Below are 20825 nucleotides of genomic sequence, written 5' to 3'. Positions count from 1 at the left end.
CAGAGCAGAACACACTGGCCTTGTCTTTGGCAAGCGAGGGGATAAGGCGCAAGTTCGACGAACCTCTTTCCTAATCCTCGGTGGAGTTGGAGATGGGGAAAAGAGAGGGGGTGGTTAGATTGGAAAGGAGTCAGGTCCTGTTGGGACACGGAAGGTCTAATAGGAGGAGCTATATAGGCAGACCGAAGAAGAAGGGTCAGGGAAAAGAATCCAGTGTGTGGGACAGAGACGACCCGAGGACAGATTTGGCGAGCCCCAAGTGGCCAAGGAGGAATTGATGCCATTCCGTACAAACTGACGACCGTCAAAGCGACCAGGCGAGCCCCCAGGTATCAGTGAAAGAGCTCCAACTTCACGCAAAAACCAACCAGCAAGAGGGTACAGGCAGACAGTAACAGTGAGTGGGCCGAACCGGACAGCGACTCGCACTGCGGTCGCATTCCTTGCATAGTCTATCACTGTCGTGAGATTGGTGTAGTGTGGCTTTCGTAGCCTGCAGAGTGTGAGAGTTATGTGGACATAAACAGAGATTAATGGCCAAACTTTGGGTGTTGTCTCACTTCAAGGAGTTCCAGCAACTGTGTCTGTGTGCCTCACAACAAGCACAGTACGTGTGGTACTGTGGCTTTCAAGCAGTGGGAGCCACCGTGTGCGTAAGGAGTGAATTAATATGCTCACCAAGCAGGAACCGGCCGTCGCGTGGCACCTGCCCTTGCTCGAGTTGGTTTCGGAGGCAAGAAAATTGCCACACGAAGGAGTCGTGCGCCCGGATACCGTGGGTCGATGCACATTATCCGGCAGTCGGCGTCACACACCTGAAAGTGAGAGAGATATTGACATGTAATTACCTGAATCCACAAGTAGTAGATTGTACTTATGGTTCACAAAGCAGTCGCAATTTCAGAAGCTTTTAAGTTATTTTGTCTGACACATGCATGTCAACACACCTTCCTGGATGCAAGGTACAACTAACTACCTTGAAACAAAAATAATGTTTTTTTTTTTTTTTTTTTTTTTTTTTTACGGAAGCTTGCACGTTTTAACAGACAAATATTATTTTTGGGAGAAGAGTCTCACGGCTCACATGCTACGTAGAGCACACGCTCGCGCAGTCGTGAGACCCCACAGCCCGCAGTCATAAAACGGCATACTTAAACGGTATCGGCAATACGTTTTTTTTTTTTTTCTGCAGATTTGGGGTTCGTTTTGACAACGTAACATGAGTGTACTTACCACCATCACGTTGAGGGCGTAGAAGTACTTGCGGCACCAGTACGCCGCCTTCGTGACGGTGGGGTCGTTCTTGGACGGGCCGACGATGGAGACCATGGTCCCGTCCACGCAACCGATGACGCCGGGTATCCTGCCGAGCAGCCTGAAGCCCTTCTCCGCGTCGAACCTCTCGCTCGGCGTCTCGGGGAAGTGGATCCAGCCAAGGCTGGACCCCGAGACGACGCACGATAGCGACGGACACGGCGCGGACCGCAACGCTGACTGTCTTTTGGTCCCGCGCTACGTGTTCGTCGCTCGCCACCATGCCTTGGAAGCTCCCCGTGCCGTAGAAGTGCAGTGCACACAACACGTGAAGCTCCACAGTCATGACCGTCCACGAGGTACGCACTCTCCTCACCTCCGGTTCCTCGCGAAGTTCGTCGCACAACCACCGCACCACGATCTTGGGCAGGCGGTATTGCTTCCAAAAGATCTCCTCCGCGAGCTCGAATGCATCGCGGTGTTCCCGATACAGCCTTTCTGGCGAAAAAAAAAGCTCTATTAAAGAAAAAGACGAATGGACGAGACGGCGACGCCTCGCCGCCGAACACATGCTGCCAATGACACCTAGTTCCGAGCAAGTACCTTTTGAAACGTACTCGGTACAAAACGAAACGTCATTTTGTTGTCACGTCCGGTAGCCGACTCCGCCCAGTTTCGCCGACTCCGCCCACATTTTTCTAGGGAAATTACGTCACTTTTGTTTCCAACCAATCAGACGTGATGACGTCACTTCCGTGTACTAAAAAAAGGTACATGTACAATGTCGAACCTAGCTATCCAGGAGCTCCAATCTGCTCGCTCGGCGAAAACGTTGGCGAAGAATTCGACCACAGTGACTGGCCGGCGCCAAGGTCAAACGCAGCGCTGGCCAATCACAACCGTCGAAGTTCTTTCCGACTTCTTCGCAAGATGTCCAGAGGAGAACCCCAGGACGGCTATGTTAGAAATTTACCTGAATGTTTTAAAATCTCACGGAAATGACGTAATGGCGTCTGACTGGTGGAGCCGATTGCCTCCACTAATCAGACGTACCATTACGTCACTTCTGTGATTTTTTAAAGCGGACATGTAGATGTCCAAACTAGAGCCATTCAGGGTCTCTAATCTGGACACTTGGCGAAAAAGTCGGCGAGAGATTCGACTGCCGTGACTAAACAGTGCCAAGGTGAAGCGAGGCGCCGGCCCATCACGGCCGCCGGATTTCTCGCCGGCTTTTTCCGACAAGTGTCCAGATTAGAACCCCGGGTCGAAACGGGCAAGGGTGATGATTGAACACAGGATCCCTGGGTTCTAAAGCGCGAGCTTTAGCTCCACGTGCTCCGAGCTGCGGAGCCTTATGACAACGTGAATCGAAGCAGCTGCCTCATATTCAAATTCAAACTTCTTTTAATTTTTGTAAAAGCCAATAATAATTAAAAAAAAAAGAGCAGCTCCGATGATGCTTGACTGCTAACCCTACACAGGCAGAGAAACAGCCTGAATATACGCAAGATTCAAACTCATAATATAAACACACGCAAAAGCAGAGAGTATTGCAAATCTGTTAATTAAAAACAAAACCAATTAATCAATATAAATTTCCGGCGTTCACAACAGTCGTGAGAAACTCCTCAGCGAATATTAGACGCACATTTTTTTTTTGGTTTCGCTGAAGATATTTATATTTCTTTTAGTTAAATTATCAACAAAAAATGGTACAATACACCTGAATAACTAATTACCATAGTAATCAGAAGCTGAGATGTATACCCTCGCCGTTCACCCCCCCCCCCCCCCCCGCTTGCCCCTTCCTCCCCCCAAGGTACTTAGAAATCAACAGGTACGTGCCATATCCTTTTAAAGGTGGAATTGCCGGATGATATTTGAAGGAAGTCTTACTTCCTCTGGCATCAACATCCGTACATCTGATTGTCATTTTGAACTGTTTTGAGAGCGGATTTAATCTATGGTAGGTGACAGGTTAAGAACTCCCTGGATGCTTCTCCTCGAGCGCCAGCTTTCTGCTTCTGATAACACTTCCTCGCACACCCAGTCAATGCCCGGCGGAAGTAAACAAGAGCGCACTATAGACACTTGGATTCTAGAATCTGTCACCGACCACAGAGTAGCCTAGTTTTACAACTATACAGGGTGCGGCAACAAGGACTGACACATTTGGCCTGCCTCTCAATGTTCGAATTTCAAACGTACATAACCGAAATTGTGCACTCGAACGCAGCTTTATGTTTATTTTATAGAGCTCAGTTCTGACCTAGTGGAACATTAAAAATGAAAGCGAAATTGCAGGACGTGTATTTCCTATGTCCTCTACCAGCCTTTTTGTCTTGTGCACCCTGGTTTATGAGCTCGCTCTGTGGAGCCCCTGGAACGTGTCCCGGCATTCTATCCGTAAATATAATGCAATTAAATGCAAAGGTGCAAGCGAGCTGGACAAGAATGACGAAAATAATTTAAATGACGGATAGAATGACGAAAAATATTTTCGTCATTCTATCCGTATTTGCATACGGCAACACCATACATTTAAGAAAAGTCGCATATTCGAAAATGCACGCAACGCCTTTGGTCGTGACGGGATGTCGTGAATAGACCCCTTTCAAAAAATCTGGCAACAGCGAAAATCCGCTGAACGAGTCCAACAACATTGGGCGGCCGGCGCCATTGGGAAGGACCCTGTTGCGGCCGGCATGGTTGTTTTGACTGTAGCGTTCTTGTTTCGTCGATCCCTTCGCCTCTGTATGGCTGCAGGCAGCGTTTTCCCGATCACGGGTTGGGTAAACGACCTTTCCCAGCTCCCAGCCGTTAAAGATGATGAGGTATATCGCTTCTTCAAGAGCCGATCGGACTCGGAACGACAATTCGACAGAAGTTACAACTTCCTCGTTGAGGGGTTCGTGGTCGCCGCATCTATTAAGGCCAACTACGCAAGAAAACGGTAATTACTAAGATCTTTGTAGTTACGACATCAAACATGTCATCAAAAAATGATAGGAACCGGTTATAATTTACGGGCTGTAGTTAGAAGTCGCCAGTACTCTCCGGATGTGCGACAAAACAGGCGCAGGGGTCCCGCTTCGCTGTCGCTCGGACAGTCGCGCGATGAAGCACACCGCATAAAAGCGACGAGCGAGCGACCAAGGCGATGAGCGTCGTTTTCTAGAAATCTCAAACCAAGCGACGTGACAAGCGACAGTGAAACATTTTCGTTGCTCGTAGCCGACTTTCGTCGCTTGTGCCGTCGCTTGACTCGTCGCTCGTCAAATCGAGTTTTTTTACTTGGAATTAAGACCTAAAATTTCAATGCGCAAGTTAACCAGTAAAGGACGTATTCGACACAAGTTCCTACTTGATACGTCGAGTCCCTTTTTCTTGAGGGGGATTTTAGAGTTGGGAAAAGTGGCGCAGCAAATTTTGCAGTGAAGCAGAAGTTGCAAGCGCGTGCATGTTGCTTTGCATAAAGCACGCGCTGCACAGATGTCTGCGCTACAGGCAGCTTAAAGCGTCAGGTCGTATGGCTTCATGCGTACCTAACATATAATTTACACGCGCAAGTTTGAAGCACCGCGAGCTCGTGCATACCTGAAGTTAGGCGCTCGCGAAGCTGTCACGTCCACAAGCGATACCACGAGCAACATTATATTTGTATTTAACGCCTATTTCTTCAAGCTAGCTGAAACTTGAAAACTCTACCTCCAAACGCAACAAAGTGAGATTAAAAACACCTGACCCAAACACCCAAGAAAGCGTAGCGTGAAAACGGTTCGTGTTCCGTTTTTGCACTTCAGCAGGGAAACGTTTGCGCGGCTACGCCGCCGTCAACCGATAACGAGTACATTTCCGAATACGTACCTTAATGCCAGACTTGTTCAGATACCCACTCTGCTTACAGAGGGGTACGCAGCAGTACGTTGGCATCGTGGGCAGGAATTGACTAGCGTCTACGGCCAACGCAGCGTATGCAGCGGCGCGCACTATCCTGCAGCATGGCGGCTGCCACTAGTTGCTGTTGCGTACGACAGGTGGCGCTTTTTTCTCTGATGGGTCTATTGAGGCTCGCAACAATCGAAGCCGAAACTGTCACCACAAGGCGCCCACGATGCTTTGCGCAGCACTACGCCGCTAGGATCGCTTCGATCTTACACGAAGTCGATGCGGAGCGCAAGTTCGTCTGCTTCTTGCACAGTGGTTCCAATGACGTCAGAAAGCCAAACTCTTATTATTGGCGGATTAAACAAAACAAAAATCAAAAATAGGGAGTAGCCCTTGCGGCAATATCCAGCAATGAGGTCTGCCGGCCCAACTATTCTTTCGATCAAAGCCAATCAGAAGTCGGCGTCGTTCTGACGTCATCGCAACTAACTCCTGTGCAGGAAGCAGACGAACTTGCTCTTCGCATCGGTGCTTCACCGATTGGATATACGAGCCCCGCCACGGATGCTGACACAGCGTTCGACCGCATCAGCGTCGGAAACACGGGCCAATATTTAATGTTGTTGTTCTACTCGTGTTTTTTTTTTGTTTTTTTTTTTTTTTTTAAGTAGCCGTTAGGGGCGCGACGGTTGGATCGTTTTCCGCAAATTTTGCCCAATGGACACTGAGGTCGCCGTATGTCATGGAACGCAGCCAATCCCATTGCGGCATCAGCCGATTAGACCGCTCTAAGAGCCAACCACGAAGCAAAGGGCGTGAGCATTTTAGGCCGCGCGAGGTGTTCCTTAGGTTGTCAGCGATTAGAGGTCCTTTGGAGAGTTTACCCTAACGTCTGGTGCGCTAATTGATTACTCCTAAATACAAAAAAAAAAAAAAAAAAAAAAAACCGATTAGGGCTGAAACGTATGTTTTCAGGTTTTTCTTCTCGAGTTATGAAGTTCTTATTTTTTTACACAATATTTGTAACAAATTATTCGTGTTCTTTCACACGGGTGACCTATATTAGAGAGTTTTAGTAGACCGTTTTCGGTTTCCCGCTCCGCTCTATGGAAAGCGGAGTCACCATCGCGCATGCGCGACCCGCTCTGGGATTTGAGCGTGTAGCGTCAGCTCCGCTATCGTCGCCGTTTTGAGAATCACGTTCCACTCTCAGTAAAGGTTCAGTAGATGGTGTTTTTCTGGAAAGGTGGGTGCCCGCTATTCGAAATCATGCTTGGGAGCGCGCTTGACCCTTATGAACCTCGCTGCACTAGGAAGCTGCGCAGACTTTGTTTGAAAATTCGTCCCCCAGAAAACGTTTCACGGTGGTCAAGAACCTCTGGATGCTTCGAGAAATCGTTGGCCGCAATCCTTTCACGGCCCCTGAACGGTGGGAACAGGTTCTGCCTTGTCTAAGCCGGCGGGCTCGATTTTTCTACGCGAGGTGACGACGACGACGTTGAGAGGATGACACACCGGGCGACGGCGGTGTCTCAATCTGAGCCCTAGGCCTCGGTTCCTCGGAGGCGGCAGCTTCTACTTCGGCTGAACTACCTCCTTGGAGCATGATTCTTTGACCCCAGTGGACCCCAGTGAGCAATAGCGCCATTATGTTCCTAGTGCTCCTTCATGCACTGATCGAACGGCGTGAAAGATCCTCATAGCTCGCTGCTCACCCGCCCAACCCGCCTCCACGAAGTCTGGACTTCTGCGAATCGGACTGCCACCCTCCCCAATACCAACAACCCATGTCGTCGTCATCTTGCACGTATATACTCATCACATTACCATGTTCCCTAGACGCAACACCGCGGGCCTCAGTGGTACGGGTTGCTGCTTTCCGCGGTGCCGCGGCTCTCCAGAGCCAAAAATTAAAGGTTAAAGTCCAAAGACTAAAGCAGTCGGCAAACGGACAGATATTCTGTTTGGTTACTTCAGGCAGCAAGACAGTGAAAATTAGCGAAAGCGAGTGTTCCATTTATATCTCTACTTTTTTTTCCCCAATGAAATGAGTCTTTTCTTCTGTGATATGGTGCCTTGGTGTTTATGTACACTGCGCGACACTGTTAGCGGGAGCATTCAATATCCTGTTTTCATTTTTCACCTTAAATTCGAGGAGCTGACATTTGCCTATTGGTGTGGAATAAAGCGCTCGTTTCGGGCACTAATCTGAGCGACAAATTTCCAGCTTTTTCAATAGCTGTCAGAGAAATAAACTGTAAATAAAAGCGATTTTTTTCGTGTTCGTATTAACAGTGGAGCGCAGTGTATGTATCTGCCTTGGGGGGTGACATGAAACCATTTTGCTTGACTATACACTTCTTTTTATTTCTTTTGTGTGTTTATGAAAGTGCGTTTTTCAGCTTGAGCTCCTGCCTAGTTTCTGCCTCATTTGTGCTACGGTCTTTTCTTGCAATAGAAGGCCACGCAACAAAGGCTACTCTTACAATGCTGAATTCAACAGTAACACTGTAATTTGGTTAGATACAATATTCACACGCACATCTGAGAAGTAAAATGGGAGTCGTTAGTAAACGTTTTTTATGAAAATATTTCTAGATGCCTTTCAGCCCAGTTGGACAGGTATTTCGCTCAGTACAAAAGCTTGAATATGATTTACTGTGATAATTTTATGTATTCTAATATTAAACAAACAAAAAAAAATGCCCATGGTCTTTGTAGGTTTCGTCCAGCCGTCAAATTATGCCGTCTGCGCACATCACTGCCTGGTGCTTCACGACGAGCACCCTCTTGTGGTCTTCTTCTGATTTGTTTTGATGGACAGCATATGGGCATGCTGTGCGGTCAACAAAACCCCAACAGTTGTTCATGGGTGTTCCCTTGTCCTTGACGGCCTAATAAAAAAGACAAAGAAAAACACTCTTACAACATGGCAGTATTTAAACACTACCAAAACATGTGATATGGGACTTGTTACTCCTCTAAGATAAAGCGTATTTCCATTGTAGGGTTGTAAAAAACTTGGTATCGTAAATTAATATATATATATCGTTGTTCCTAAATTCTGCTAAGCTTTGAGGCCATCAAACTGTGCATGCGAGGCCCGCTACGCCGGAATTCAAAACGAAACTTCTGAAAACTGTTCTAATCTACCACTATTGCTTAGAAGTCCAGGGTTGTGTTTCCTAAATTTTGCATTGTTTATGCCTGTCTGGTTTTCACCAGACAATAAATTGACGTGGAATATTGTTTTCGACCGTTATTGGTAACTCTTTTCGAAACACCACCGGGTAGCATTCGGCCGCCATATTTTGGGCATCGCTTTTAGTGCGAGACTTGTGACTAGAACCGATCTCATATTCAGTATTGACGCAGCATTCGTGTCTAATACATTTAGACTCGCATCCGCGACAAACAATGACGTAGCCGAGTAGTAAGTTGGGCGAGTTGGTAAACGTTGAACATGGTTAAAATCGCGCACAAAGAGACGAGGACAAACGAGGAAGGAACACAGAACACAGACAGGCGCGCACTCACAACTCTAGTATATTAAGTGAAGAAGAGAAAGATGAAGCACTATTTTTTACAGGGGACAACGTCACCAGGGGGAAACAGATCATCCGCAGTCAAATGTTCGCAAGAAGGCAACTTCTTTTTCACTCAAAGCAACCGACGGCTGGCTAACGCAGCGATCGCTCAGGCTCAAGATGGTGAACGCCTCGAGCACCTCGCGCGTTTGTTTTTCTTTGAAGCGGCCAATGATTGATGTTTTTTCTAAAGATGGTGTGCACATACAGGTTTTACAGTGCACCGAAAGGTGACCTCCTACATTAGATGTTAAAGAAAGTTTATGCTCTCGTAGCCGGTCATTCAGACACCGTCCCGTCTGACCAACATAGCATCTTCCACATGAAAGAGGGATGCTATAAACAACGCCCGATGAACAGGGAACAAATGGCCGCACATGTTTCTTGTGGCACGTGTTTTTGGATAATTTTTCCGCCTTTTCACGAACCTTAGAACAAATTTGTCGCATTTTCTTAGGGGCTGATAGTACAACGGGCACACCATACCTGCTGGCCACTTGTTTTAGGTTATGCGAAAGTTTGTGCAGGTATGGCATAACCACCACCCGGTTTTTTTCTACGGGGCGCCTAGTTTTTTCCCCCCCTTTTACATTCTTTACCAGCGTTCCTATCACTTCGATTAAGACCTGATTCGGGAACCCTGAAGATTTTAGTCTATCGATCTGGCCCAAGAAACTCCGATGAATGGCATTCATCTTTCTCTTCTTCACTTAATATACTAGAGTTGTGAGTGCGCGCCTGTCTGTGTTCTGTGTTCCTTCCTCGTTTGTCCTCGTCTCTTTGTGCGCGATTTTAACCATGTTCAATGACGTAGCCCTCTTGCTCCCTAGACACTTGGCCAAAATAAGGCGGCCTTGAAGACTAGCGGCACCATGGGTTGCACTTTTAAAAAGGCTGCATTCAAGTTTCTATTATTTTCTAAATCTACCAAGGAAATCCAAGGCGAACATTTCCTTAGGAAAGTTAAACAATTCAAAAGTTGCGAGCGAGTGTGAATAAATAAAGCTGAGAGGGAATGGTTTCTTTGGTGCAGCTTGCGAGCGCTGTACTCGTGGTCAGCTTTCAGTGGCATTTTCGACAGGAGGGCGCGTGCACAGGTATAATAGGCGTTCAAGCACGCGCACCCGTACATCTGACTGCATAGCCATAGAACGTCCACAAAAACGCGACGACTTTACCGACGCCGTGCTGGTTGCAAAGTGATAGTCGTTCACTTTGTTTGATTATGCTGTTTTGTGTAACATGAACTCAAATCGAATGGTTTACTTTTCACGCGCAGGGCGTACGCTTTACTTCTTGATTCGACCTCTTTCAAGCTGGGGTCACGGTGAAAAACATCGACGCGTATTGAGAAAGTGCAGCCATCTTGAGATCTAAGCGATCACACTAAGGACGCTGAGCGCAGTCCGCTCTACAACTTGTGAAGCGGAGCGCACGCTCACTCCGCTAACTATACGCTCCAACTCAGAGCGGGCCACGCATGCGCGGTAGGGACGGTGCTCCTCGCAGAGCGTAAAGTAGAGCAAAGAGGGCTCATAAAAATGGCCTACTAATACCCACAGATTACGAACGCGCACGTCGTGACTTGTTCTGACACTGCCCATGTACACCTTTGGTGTATAGAAAAAAGTACCTTTTCACCAGACAGAGCAGCCATGCTAGAAACAATGGAAATGCGAAATTTACACAAACCATGCAGGGTCTTACCTGTGAGCACAGCTCCAGTTTTGCCAGGGTCAACCACCTATGTTTGTTTATGTCAGCGAGCAGGTGCCCGAACATCTCGTTGATGTGACCGACGATGAGGTTCACAAATATGCAGAACACCGACAAGTTCCGTCCAAACGCTCATCCAAGTACGAACAGACGGTTGGGATAGGCCAGTCGAGGAAGAACCATGGAAAGCGTCTCGCTGTCGGGTGCTGATATTTGGAGGCCCGCTTGCAGAGCAGCGAGGTCATTCTTTAAGCGGGATAGCCTCCTAAAGGGTTTCTCTTCTACGTTGGAAATATCCAGCAAACCGCGTTCGGAAAGGAAGCTTCGGCGCTTGATGGCACGAGGGATACGAATCATAGATTCGATGTCTCGCCAGCTTAATCTAGTTAGTATAAGTCTCCTTCCTTGAGAACAGCGGGGATTCATCGTGCTGATGCCTTGCTAGCCTTGAGTTACACTGTACTCGTACTTCGCAAAAGAATGTACTCGCAATGCGCAAAATTCGTCCTTTTCTTTCATTTTTCTACTTCGAATAAGTAACTCTTTTTCATTTTTAATTCGAGTGGAGCAGAAGCTACAAGAGCGACTGCCGGCCTTTCAGCGTCCTTGACCAGCACGCGCGCTCGTGCAGTGCAGGTACCGTTTAGAGCAACATGCTCATGCTTATACCTTCGGCTTTACTTGCACACAAGGTGGAACGATTGCATTTATATTTTATAGCTTAATATATTTTCGGGTGTGTGCCTACTCTTTTGTATTTATTATTGTCGCCTTCGTTTTTACTACCTCTACAATCACGCTCCCTTTTACTCTCTTGGTGTTAACGCTTAGGTTTTTTTGTCTTACTAGTACTATAAACATCCACTTGTGGGGCTACGCAAGCAAATTTTTCGAACCCGCTCAAAACGCTCTTACGCTAAAGAAAAACGCTCTACTAAAACGCGTTTTTTGACCTCCGCTTTCCATTCCGGCGAAGCGGGCCGCGCATGCGCAGTTTGGCACCCTCAGAGCGGAGCGGAAGATGAAAACGGTCTACTAAAACTCTCTATTGTCAAAGTTACCGTATAAACGAGCTCACTTATTACTGTGTAAAATAGGCTCGTTGTTTGTGTAAAAAAAGCGTGGTTATTACGTAAGAAAAGCTGATTCTGTAAAATTCTCCCTTCTTATTAAGTGAAAAAAAAATCGCTTATTGCGCAAAAAATTACTTAAAAAAAATTTTGCTTGTTCAGTAGAAAGAAGTTTCGGCTCTAAACTGCATGCACTGTGCGACACTTTAGCGCGAACGCAACGTCTCTGTTTCTTCGCAAACACCGAATTTTACTGCCGAGGTTTGTAATGTAGATGAACGACTTCCACCACGCTTCTAGTTTGGATGACACTGTTTCTATTGTTACAGTGTTACAGCAAAAACCAGTGGTCGCTCGCTGGTTGGCACTGTGTCTCGCTCAGTACAAATAATACATGAAATATTTATTTGATTTCTTCCCCTTTGAAAGCTAAGTATTTTAGGATATTTTCAAGATTGGAGTATTTTTCTAGAAAATGCCTTCACAAGTTTCACGTCAAAAACAGTTTGTATTACATTTTTTCTGAGTAGTACTACCATATTTAACTTCTAGGTACAACCACGCTAATGTTGTTAAACAAAACAATTTTGAATATCGCACTGGACGACGTATTTTAATGCGGCACCCCTCCCAGAAACGCTTCTATATTCGCGACAGAAAGTATTTAAAAATTCGGCGGAATCGACCCCTACAATAAACGGTGTTTTAGGTATTTGATAGTCTCGCCTTTCAAATTTACGAGGGGAAAACTAGCGTGACACTGGTTGGGAGAACATCAGGGAAAACGCACAATTCAGGTTGCCGAAAACGCGAACAATTTCGATTTCAAACCCAAAGTCTCTTCGTTGACATCCAGCATACTCGATGGCCATTTGCCGTCTGATGACCCTTTTGCCTCCCGTTGCCCCATACTGTGCCTAGATATGAGAGAGTATCCAACTATTTCATCAGGGTCACGTGGTCTGTGGGCCGCGTTCGCCACAGGAAAATGGCGAAAGCGTCGATCGCGACTCAAGCGTCTCTTCAGGCTTTCTTCAGCCTCTCTCCACCCACTACCCTCCTCGAAACGCGGCAACACACGCATACACACGAGCGACCAATTCGGGCAAACGTTCCTCATTGTTCGAGTTGATCCCTCTCTTAAATCAAGGTTCTCTAGTTGCGCCGCGTTGCCCTTGCCTGCCCCTTCATGTGCAATCGAACAAGACGCTTTCCTCCTTCGGCACGCGTATCGGTCGGCATCCTGGCGTGGTGGCGGTGCAACCGAACGCAGCACGCCATGAGCCTACAACTGGTTCCACTAGCATGCGGCCTTCTCGCCACAAAGGTGGGGTCCACGGCCTTTAAAAGTGGCATCGCGAGCTTCCGAATTTCATTCCCTCTACTACACCCTTTAGTTGCCCACAGGAGAACGTTCGAGTTCTCCAGAAAACGGACGAGAAAATGTTTTTTCGAGTAGGCGATGTGCGCTCGGCGTGTTTAACTTTCGTGCTGGTGGTATTCAGTGTGGGCACACTGGAGGCATCGCTGGACGGCAGTCGGCAAGTGATCACCAGCCCGCTCGTCGCTAGGCCGGTCAACCCATACAGGTAAGACATATTGTTCTTTGTTTGTTTTTTGTTTGTTTTTTAAGGAGACTTGCTTTTACCACAATACAATTACCGTAGTTCCCCGACTGTAGTCCAGACCCGTTGTTTAGTCCGCAAAAACAAATTTCATTTAAAAGAAAAAAATAAAACAAGTTCTTTCTTCGGATAGTTTGCAACTGGCACGCAATCCGCACGTAAAAGCAACAACTACAACTTCGCATGCAGAGAACGCCTTGAAAATACCCGCATTATTAGCTCACAAAGAACGTCGTATCAAACATATTTTATAAATCATCATTCACATGCCCTTTAACTCGCAAAACCCGTCATGTCTCGCCATAATGATCGACCCTAAAAAAAAAAAGATCCTCGTATAGTTTGCGCTTGCAAATAGATCGCACTGCCGATATTTTCAACTCAAAGTCCGCGTACTGTATAATCCGTAAAGTGCGCATTAAGAAAAGAAAGAAACCGATATGAAAGCAAGGACAGTTAAAACTTCGCTAGAACGCAGTGGATATGTTAAAATTCTCCAATTCGGTCACCTTTGTTTGATTCCATCATCCATCGCTTTCGCATAGGGTGTGCGGTTAAGAACGCTCGACAGCGGGTTCCCCTTATGTTTCATCGGGGCCGTACATTGGAGCATCGATGCAGCTGACGGCGCTACCTGCCGTCGCATGTTTCTTGTCTACGTTTTGAGGTACCTAAATCTAACGAGCCCACGAAAAAGACTCAGGCCGTATGTAACACTATAGGCACGAATAGACCCTTTTCAAATGTTCGCCGCTCCATCCGTTTAGTCGCTACGCCTATAATCCGCGTCCACCATTGTTTTGAACACGTACTCTGATGAGCACGTATTGGATACGAGGGCCATAGCTGTGTCGGCGTTCGACGTGAACTCGGCTCAGCAGGTGTCGAAAACGAGTTCTGCGGCAACACTCGGCGACGACTCGGATCCACTCGCACGCTTCCTGCCCAAGAAATGGCCATCGCCACGGTTGCTTGATAGGGTTTTGAAAAGGGTCTAGAGTGCACGTTCGTCTGCTTCTTTTGCACGGGTTGTGATGACGTCAGAATGGCGCCGAGCTCTGATTGGTTCTGAATGAAGGATAGTGGGTAGACCTCGAGGAAGCTTGCTTTGAAGTCTACCCAAGTCCTTCAATCAGAACCAATCAGAGGTCGGCGTTGTCCTGACGTCACCGCAACTCCTGGGCAAGAAGCAGACGACTTGCTCTCCGCATTCTCTGTACCTTGTTTCACAGTAAGTCGCTCTACGGTCAATGAGGACTTAAAAAGGCACGGCCCGGTGAAACCCTCGCATCTCATCATCTCTCCGCAACCAATAAGGTTGTGGCAGTATCCGATAAGAACGCCGAAGGACCAATCACGAAGCAAGAAGCCCGAATTAACATAATGAGCACCGCCCTCGCGTTTTTTAAGCTGTCAGTGACTATGACAGACGAATGCAGGCGTAAAGGAGAAAAGTACAAAGTCACTGCAGCGCATTCGCTGCGCTTGATCGGTCTAGCCAATGGCTGCACGCGCGCAAAAAGACGACGAACATTCTAAAAAACGTCTGTGCGTCTACTTTCACGCACAACACTCGAAGAACCAATCAGCGCAACTTTCGGAGGCAGCTCAGCGAATGACAATGCCGAAACATATGTTTAGACCAAAAAAACGCAGTCTGAGTTGTGACATTAAGCAATGCGAAACGTCACTCTTGCATTACCTAATGTCACAACTCAGATGGCGTTTTCTTGGTCTAAACATATGTTTCGGCATCGTCATTCGCTGAGCTTCCTCTGTAAGTTGCGCTGATTGGTTCTCCGAGTGTTGTGCGTGAAAGTAGACGCACAGACGTTTTTTAGAGTGAACACCATGCTGTCGCGCTTTATGGGCCGTTTGATTGGGTTAAAACTTGGGTTTGGTTTAGTTGGTCCATACTGGATACACTCTAAAAAAGTTTCAGCGTCTACTTTCCCGCACAACAGTCGGAGAGCCAATCACTGCAACTTATGGAGGCAGCTCAGCGAATGACAATGCCGAAACATATGTTGAGACCAAAAAAACGCAGTCTGAGTTGTGACATTAAGCAATGCAAAACGTCACGCTTGCATTGCTTAATGTTACTACTCAGACTGGTCGAAACATATGTTTCGGCATTGTCATTCGCTGAGCTGCCTCCGTAAGTTGCAGTGATTGCCTCTCTCAGTGTTGTGCGGGAAAGCAGACGCACGGACTTTTTTGACAGTGTAAAAGGTGAAAAGCGTGGTTTCTTCTGCTCCTTGTAAACTTGCTACGATATGTCCGATGTTGACAAGGCAGGAAAAAAGCATCCTGTTCTTGTTCCAAGAAACACACGGCGCAATATTCTGATTGTGCACTACCAACGGGGTGTTCGAGATTCTGTTTAGTTGTGGCAACGTATACATTGGGCAGACTGGGCGGCGCTGCTTCTGGGACAGAGCACGTGAGCATGATTTGTGTGTGCGCGAGAACGGGGGGGCATCTTGCTGACTATTGTAGGCGATGTGGGTGCAAGCCTGACTGAATTCCACGATGTCTTTAAAGGAGCGATGCAACAATTTTTGTACTGTGCACAAATACCGCTTAAAACGGATCCCTAACGTTAATGACCTATGAAACACGCGTTCGTTTTTCACCCCACGCAACAGAAGTCCCAGAAAAAAATTTAAGAAAAACGAGCAGCGTTCACGCCCTCAACTCGCAGCCAGAACAGGCGGCCACGTGATCTGGAGCCGATTATATGCCGCCAGTGTTGATCATAGCCACGCGCTGGGGTTGGCAAAGCGCAGGACACGGGCTGAGTTCCAGACATTGTTATGGCTCGGCTGTTGTCGTCGTTGCAGCGATTGGACACGGGTCACTACCCGAATGCTTCTCGATCTAGCAATTGTCACGAGCCCAAGTCGAGTGCCCACGCAATGCTCGGGTCCAATCCATGAACCGCATTCAAATATCGTCACTTGGGTGTACTGCGATCCCCGAGTTACGTCATCAAATTTTGCAAAGGAGAGATTGAATGAAAATGATCTCTTTTGTCCTTGAAATTACACCGCAACAAAGCAGTTTCTTGGCCAATGGCGTTGCGTGTGAGTATCCTTGAGTCCCAGGTGTGCCAGTAAGCTCGTGTAGAGAGAAAAACATTCCAATTGGATATCGTTGCACAGCTCCTTTAAGGAAGGCGGCAAAAGAGAAAACGGAGACAGATTACAGAGGAGTTCTACGCAAACGAGAGAGAAGGCAATTGCGTCAGCGCTGCGTTTTCTTATCTGCTCGAGAGTGAAAGTGCGTTTTTGGATGGTTGCCTTTGAGTGTGCGATTAGGTGCGATGCGGATCGGGCAATAATGTATGTATATAAGGGTGACTATCTGCTATTAAAAAAGAAATCAATTGGCAGTAAAGTGCCTGTCATTTCTTGCGTGTATCTTCATTGTCCCCGTTTTTGTTCGAACTTTTATCCTTTTATTCGTTCGATGGCCCTATGAGCTCAGCGTCGTCTGCGCTCCGGTTGAATTGATTTGAAACGAAGTACAACCAGCGGTGTGTCATGTCTTGCCGGTTATAAGCTGCTTTCGCTCTGCTGCGTGGCAGCGAGCAACAAGAATCCAATAAAGCAGCGACCCCCCAAAAATCTTTTTTTTTCGGCTTAAAAAAAAATAATACCAATATCGGTTTCTTAGATGTCTACAACTTAGAAAATTCCGTTGCTTTTTTTTTTCTCCCCAACAGCCACGCCATCTGTGTAGGAAACACCATGTACTTATCTGGCCAGCTCGGAAGTCATCCACAGACTGGTCGCATTGTTCCCGGCGGAATCGTTCCCGAGACACGACAGGCAAGTCCTTTCCGAGATTCCTTTGAGCGTCTAGAAAACGCGGTTCGGAGAAACAGTCGTCTAGCTTTCCGCCTCGTCGACAATTGTACCAATATCCTGTTTACCGCGTTAAAAAGGCACAATCACACAGTCGCGTTGGGGTGCGACAGCATCCACCGGAGCTTCAATAAGACCGCTTGCGTCGAGCTCTTGCCATGGTGACCCTTACGACGAGCCAATGGGAAGGCGCCTCGCTGCACGACGCAACGCGACGCAACGCGGTCGACGTAAATGTCTGAACGAGCCGAACACCTGTGCGCAGACGCGTCGCCATGATCTGACGGAGTCTAATATAGAAGTGCCGGAAATGAATGGTCACGTCTCTCCTTGTTTTTGTGCGTTTCCTTTCACCGGCAAAGCCAATCACGCGCGCTATAAAAAAAAAAAAAAAGAAAAAGCCCAGGATTACGTTGCATTTACTGACCGTGGTTGGCTTCTTAACAGGCGATGGCGAACGCACAAAGACGGCAAGCGCCGTCGTGATGGACTTTTGGTGCCGCTGCATTGGTTCCGTCGGATGGTCTGTATAGACCATCCGACGGACTAGTCCGAGTGCAGCCGATGTTGGTGTGAAACGGGGGTGAACTTTGAACGCAAGGAAGAGGAGCCCGATTATTCTCGCGCACATGCGCGCAGCATTTGTCGGGTGTAATTATATCTATATACTAAATATATATATATTGTAAACGTTGAAAATTATATGATATACAATAGACCCTTTTCATAACCATAATCAAGCAACACTGGCCGTCGCCATTACTTGGACACGAAGTGCGTGATTGGATCCGCGAGTCCTCGCCGAATGCTGACGCACCCCTCGTGTCCAATACGAGCCGAGCCGAGTTCACACCGAACGCTGACGGAGGTCTCGTGACCAATACATGCTCCGAGTATGTGAGCAAGCAACAATGGCGGACAGGCGTTGGCGCGGTCTTTTGAAAAGGGTCTATTTAAGTCAAAAAATAGTGCGTATGCGTTCGTTTTTTTCCCCAAAAATTCATAGGTTTTGAAGTCGGGACAATCTGCTGGGGAGGTCAAACTTTTCGATTTACGCAAAACGTTCGATGTTGAATCTTGAGGTTCAACGTCGAACCTGAGCTTTGACTAAAGTTCCGCGACATCCCTAGTCGTTACAATCACAGAGCGCCAACACGGGTCTTTGCTATGGCTGGTGATTGTTTCAGCGATCCTCAGTTTGGAGCACATTGATCGCTCTGAAACAGCACGAATTCATTTCTGTGTGTGTGTGTGCGCGGGGGGGGGGGGGGGGTTGTTTGTGTGTGTGTGTTTCATTCGCCGCTCTCAGCTGCCGGAGCCCAACGCTGCGCTTGCGTTCAGGTGGAGCTCGCGTTCAGTCGGAAGCACCAACTGAACCATGTATTAGCCGAATGATTACGCAGCGTTCGTGTCCAAACTGCGCCCTTCGCTAGTTTGAGGAAGATGGCGTAAAGAATCCAGATCACAGACCACGTGTTGGGTAAATAGTAATTATCGAGCTTTGCGAAAACCAAGCTGTGCTATGCGCCCCCTATAGTATATATGTCCGTTGATCTTGACAGCACGACGCGCACTTCATGAGAGGTTCACGTTTCTCTTCTGTCCCTTTTCAGGCTCTCACGAATCTCGCCAACATCCTGGATGCCGGGCAAATGACTCTTCGAGACGGTAAGCCGCAGCTAGAAATGAATGCAAAAGTTGAATGCAATGTACGAGCTTGAGAAATCGATCTGTACAGCATGTAAAAATCATCACCAGCTCGCCTGCGCTCTCACTGTTTTCTCAGCATACACAAGCTTAGACTCGATGCCACTGGATTTGTGGAAGGGTCTATTGGCTCGATAAAAAGAACGCCTGGAATGAACTGCATGATCTAGCTACAGTAAACGTAATGCTAATTCAGATGTGAGGCCTCGGAGATGAATATTTATTCCAAGTGGTTTCTCCTGTTTGCTGCACAACATCGGAAATAAGCGGGTCTTTAATCTCTCTTTTACATATCTTTCTGTTTTTACTTTTTTTCAGTGGTGAAGGTCAACGTGTACATTGCGGACATGAAGGACTACGAAGCCATGAACAGGATATACGCTGAATGTACGTGTCTCAGCCCCCTCTTAGGCCGATTTCGCTGATAGAGGCTTAGTGCATCGTTCTGATACCGCTGGTACCCCCTATAACGATGCCCGATAACGATACGAGGCACGCGCAAGGAGGCAACGGAGTATCGGGTATCGTTATCGGAGTTACCGGAACTATCCCTAACTAACTCTCTAACGACCACCGAAACACGAAAAGCTTTTTTCCTCTTATATTTTGTTTTGTTTTGCACTTTTCAGTCTTCACAGAGAAGTACCCTGCCAGGGTCACAATTCGTGCTGCCGAGATCCCCGGGGTAAGCTTTTTTTTTTTTTGTTGTCATTAACAGTTTAAGATACGCTGTGTGTTGCAAGTGTTGAGCATCTCATTGTCGATCCTCAGCCAATGAAATCGCGACATTGGACAATAACAGCGCCGAAGAATCAATCACGAAGCATGAAGCGTTTATAGGCTACGCCCCAAGTTTCTTAGCCTGCCAGTTACAATAGAGAGACAATTTGCACGGAGTATCGCCTCCCTAAATTAGAGAAGGAAAAGCAACCGCCGTAATTACCCGAGAGATCGCCCACCTACTATCAAGAGCACATCGGGTGGACATACGGACTGGACTAACTTTCGGTGGTCAATCGAGAAAAGTTGAAAACAATGCTATTTATAGGTCATGTGTCTCTTCAAAGCTTGTTTTCGCGGCGAGGGGCAGCGGAGCAAAGAGAACTGTACCGCCCAGTCAGCAACGTTCGCTTATCTTCCCGCCGATAGCTAACTAGCGCCGCACTGACGCGGAAGCCATCATTGATCCCAACACTACTATTAATAAAAGTGGGCTATCTTTCGGTGTTTAAAAAAGATATCAAATCAAGCCGAACCTAGGTGTGGGGTATTTCTCGGGATTTTACGGTAGCTTTTTCCTTAGTTCGTATGAATTTAACTACTCAAACACTTCACAAGGTATAATACAAACACGATCTTTATAATATATGCCCATATATTTTGGTAATTTACTCACCAAGTTTTAAAGTGCCACCAAATCAGAGTGAATCCTTATGGGAAAGTTTGAGATAAAATGATATATTTGACTTGTGTACAAATGAAGTGTGAACTGGATTATATAACCTTTCTTTTTCTACAGCGGGGCCGTATTGAAATTGACGCCATCGCAGTGGACACATCCAAGGCCGCCGGACCTAGACCTTTTTAATTTATTTATTTTGTACAGCCGAAAATCGAAAGCCATAAAATAAAGCATCAATAGTTTGCTGCTATACTTGTTTGAGTGGTTGTTCCCCTAGTTTGCTGCTATGTCACAAATTTGTACAGATCGGATGACTTATGCAACGTAGCCACGCAGTCAATAATAATACAAAAGAAAATATTTCAACCTGCGTAAATAAATGAATTCCTGGGTTATACAATTTTAATAAAGTAAGAAAATATAAAGTCCTTCTGTCAATGAAAATTGATAAAATGACTCCAGGAAACTGAGAGAGTCAAAACAGCATAGTGATGCACTCTTATGCTGCTGTGCCATTCGGACGTTCAGACAACACAGCAGTTCAAGAGGCCACTGGAGTTACACCTTTCCAGCTGGTACATCATCAAAAAGTAACGACCATGCTGGACGCGATGCTTCCCCACGTGCCAACTGACGATTGTAGCGACGACGCCCAGGTGGTTGCTGCAACGCGCCGAACAAGTTCGCCAGCTCGCCCGACTCCG

The 20825-nt window shown here is 47.0% G+C and overlaps 1 protein-coding gene across 1 annotated transcript; it reads left to right on the top strand.

Annotated features, from left to right (window-relative positions):
* Positions 1 to 12856: 12856 nt before the first annotated feature.
* Positions 12857 to 20347, top strand: LOC8051746 (2-iminobutanoate/2-iminopropanoate deaminase). The gene is made up of 6 exons (XM_029987013.4): positions 12857 to 13107; positions 16871 to 16976; positions 18626 to 18680; positions 19038 to 19106; positions 19349 to 19404; positions 20239 to 20347. Exons 1-6 carry the CDS (start codon positions 12962 to 12964, stop codon positions 20305 to 20307), a joined length of 501 nt encoding a protein of 166 aa, XP_029842873.2. The 5' UTR covers positions 12857 to 12961; the 3' UTR covers positions 20308 to 20347.
* The last annotated feature ends 478 nt before the right edge of the window (positions 20348 to 20825 follow it).

The sequence above is a fragment of the Ixodes scapularis genome, unplaced genomic scaffold (assembly GCF_016920785.2).
Source record: "Ixodes scapularis isolate PalLabHiFi unplaced genomic scaffold, ASM1692078v2 PGA_scaffold8__174_contigs__length_109621045, whole genome shotgun sequence".
In the NCBI taxonomy this organism is placed as follows: Eukaryota; Metazoa; Arthropoda; class Arachnida; order Ixodida; family Ixodidae; genus Ixodes; species Ixodes scapularis.
The sequence above is the reverse complement of the archived record's forward strand: the minus strand, read 5'-3'. Positions and strand labels throughout refer to the sequence as shown.

What these genes read in the sequence shown, in the direction of transcription:
- LOC8051746 (XM_029987013.4), top strand. Translation starts at nt 12,962, where the DNA reads ATGTTTTTTCGAGTAGGCGATGTGCGCTCGGCGTGTTTAACTTTCGTG. An exon ending in GAACAGGATATACGCTGAAT is followed by an intron (nt 19,107 to 19,348) that starts GTACGTGTCTCA and finishes TGCACTTTTCAG; the next exon opens with TCTTCACAGAGAAGTACCCT. An exon ending in GTGCTGCCGAGATCCCCGGG is followed by an intron (nt 19,405 to 20,238) that starts GTAAGCTTTTTT and finishes CTTTTTCTACAG; the next exon opens with CGGGGCCGTATTGAAATTGA.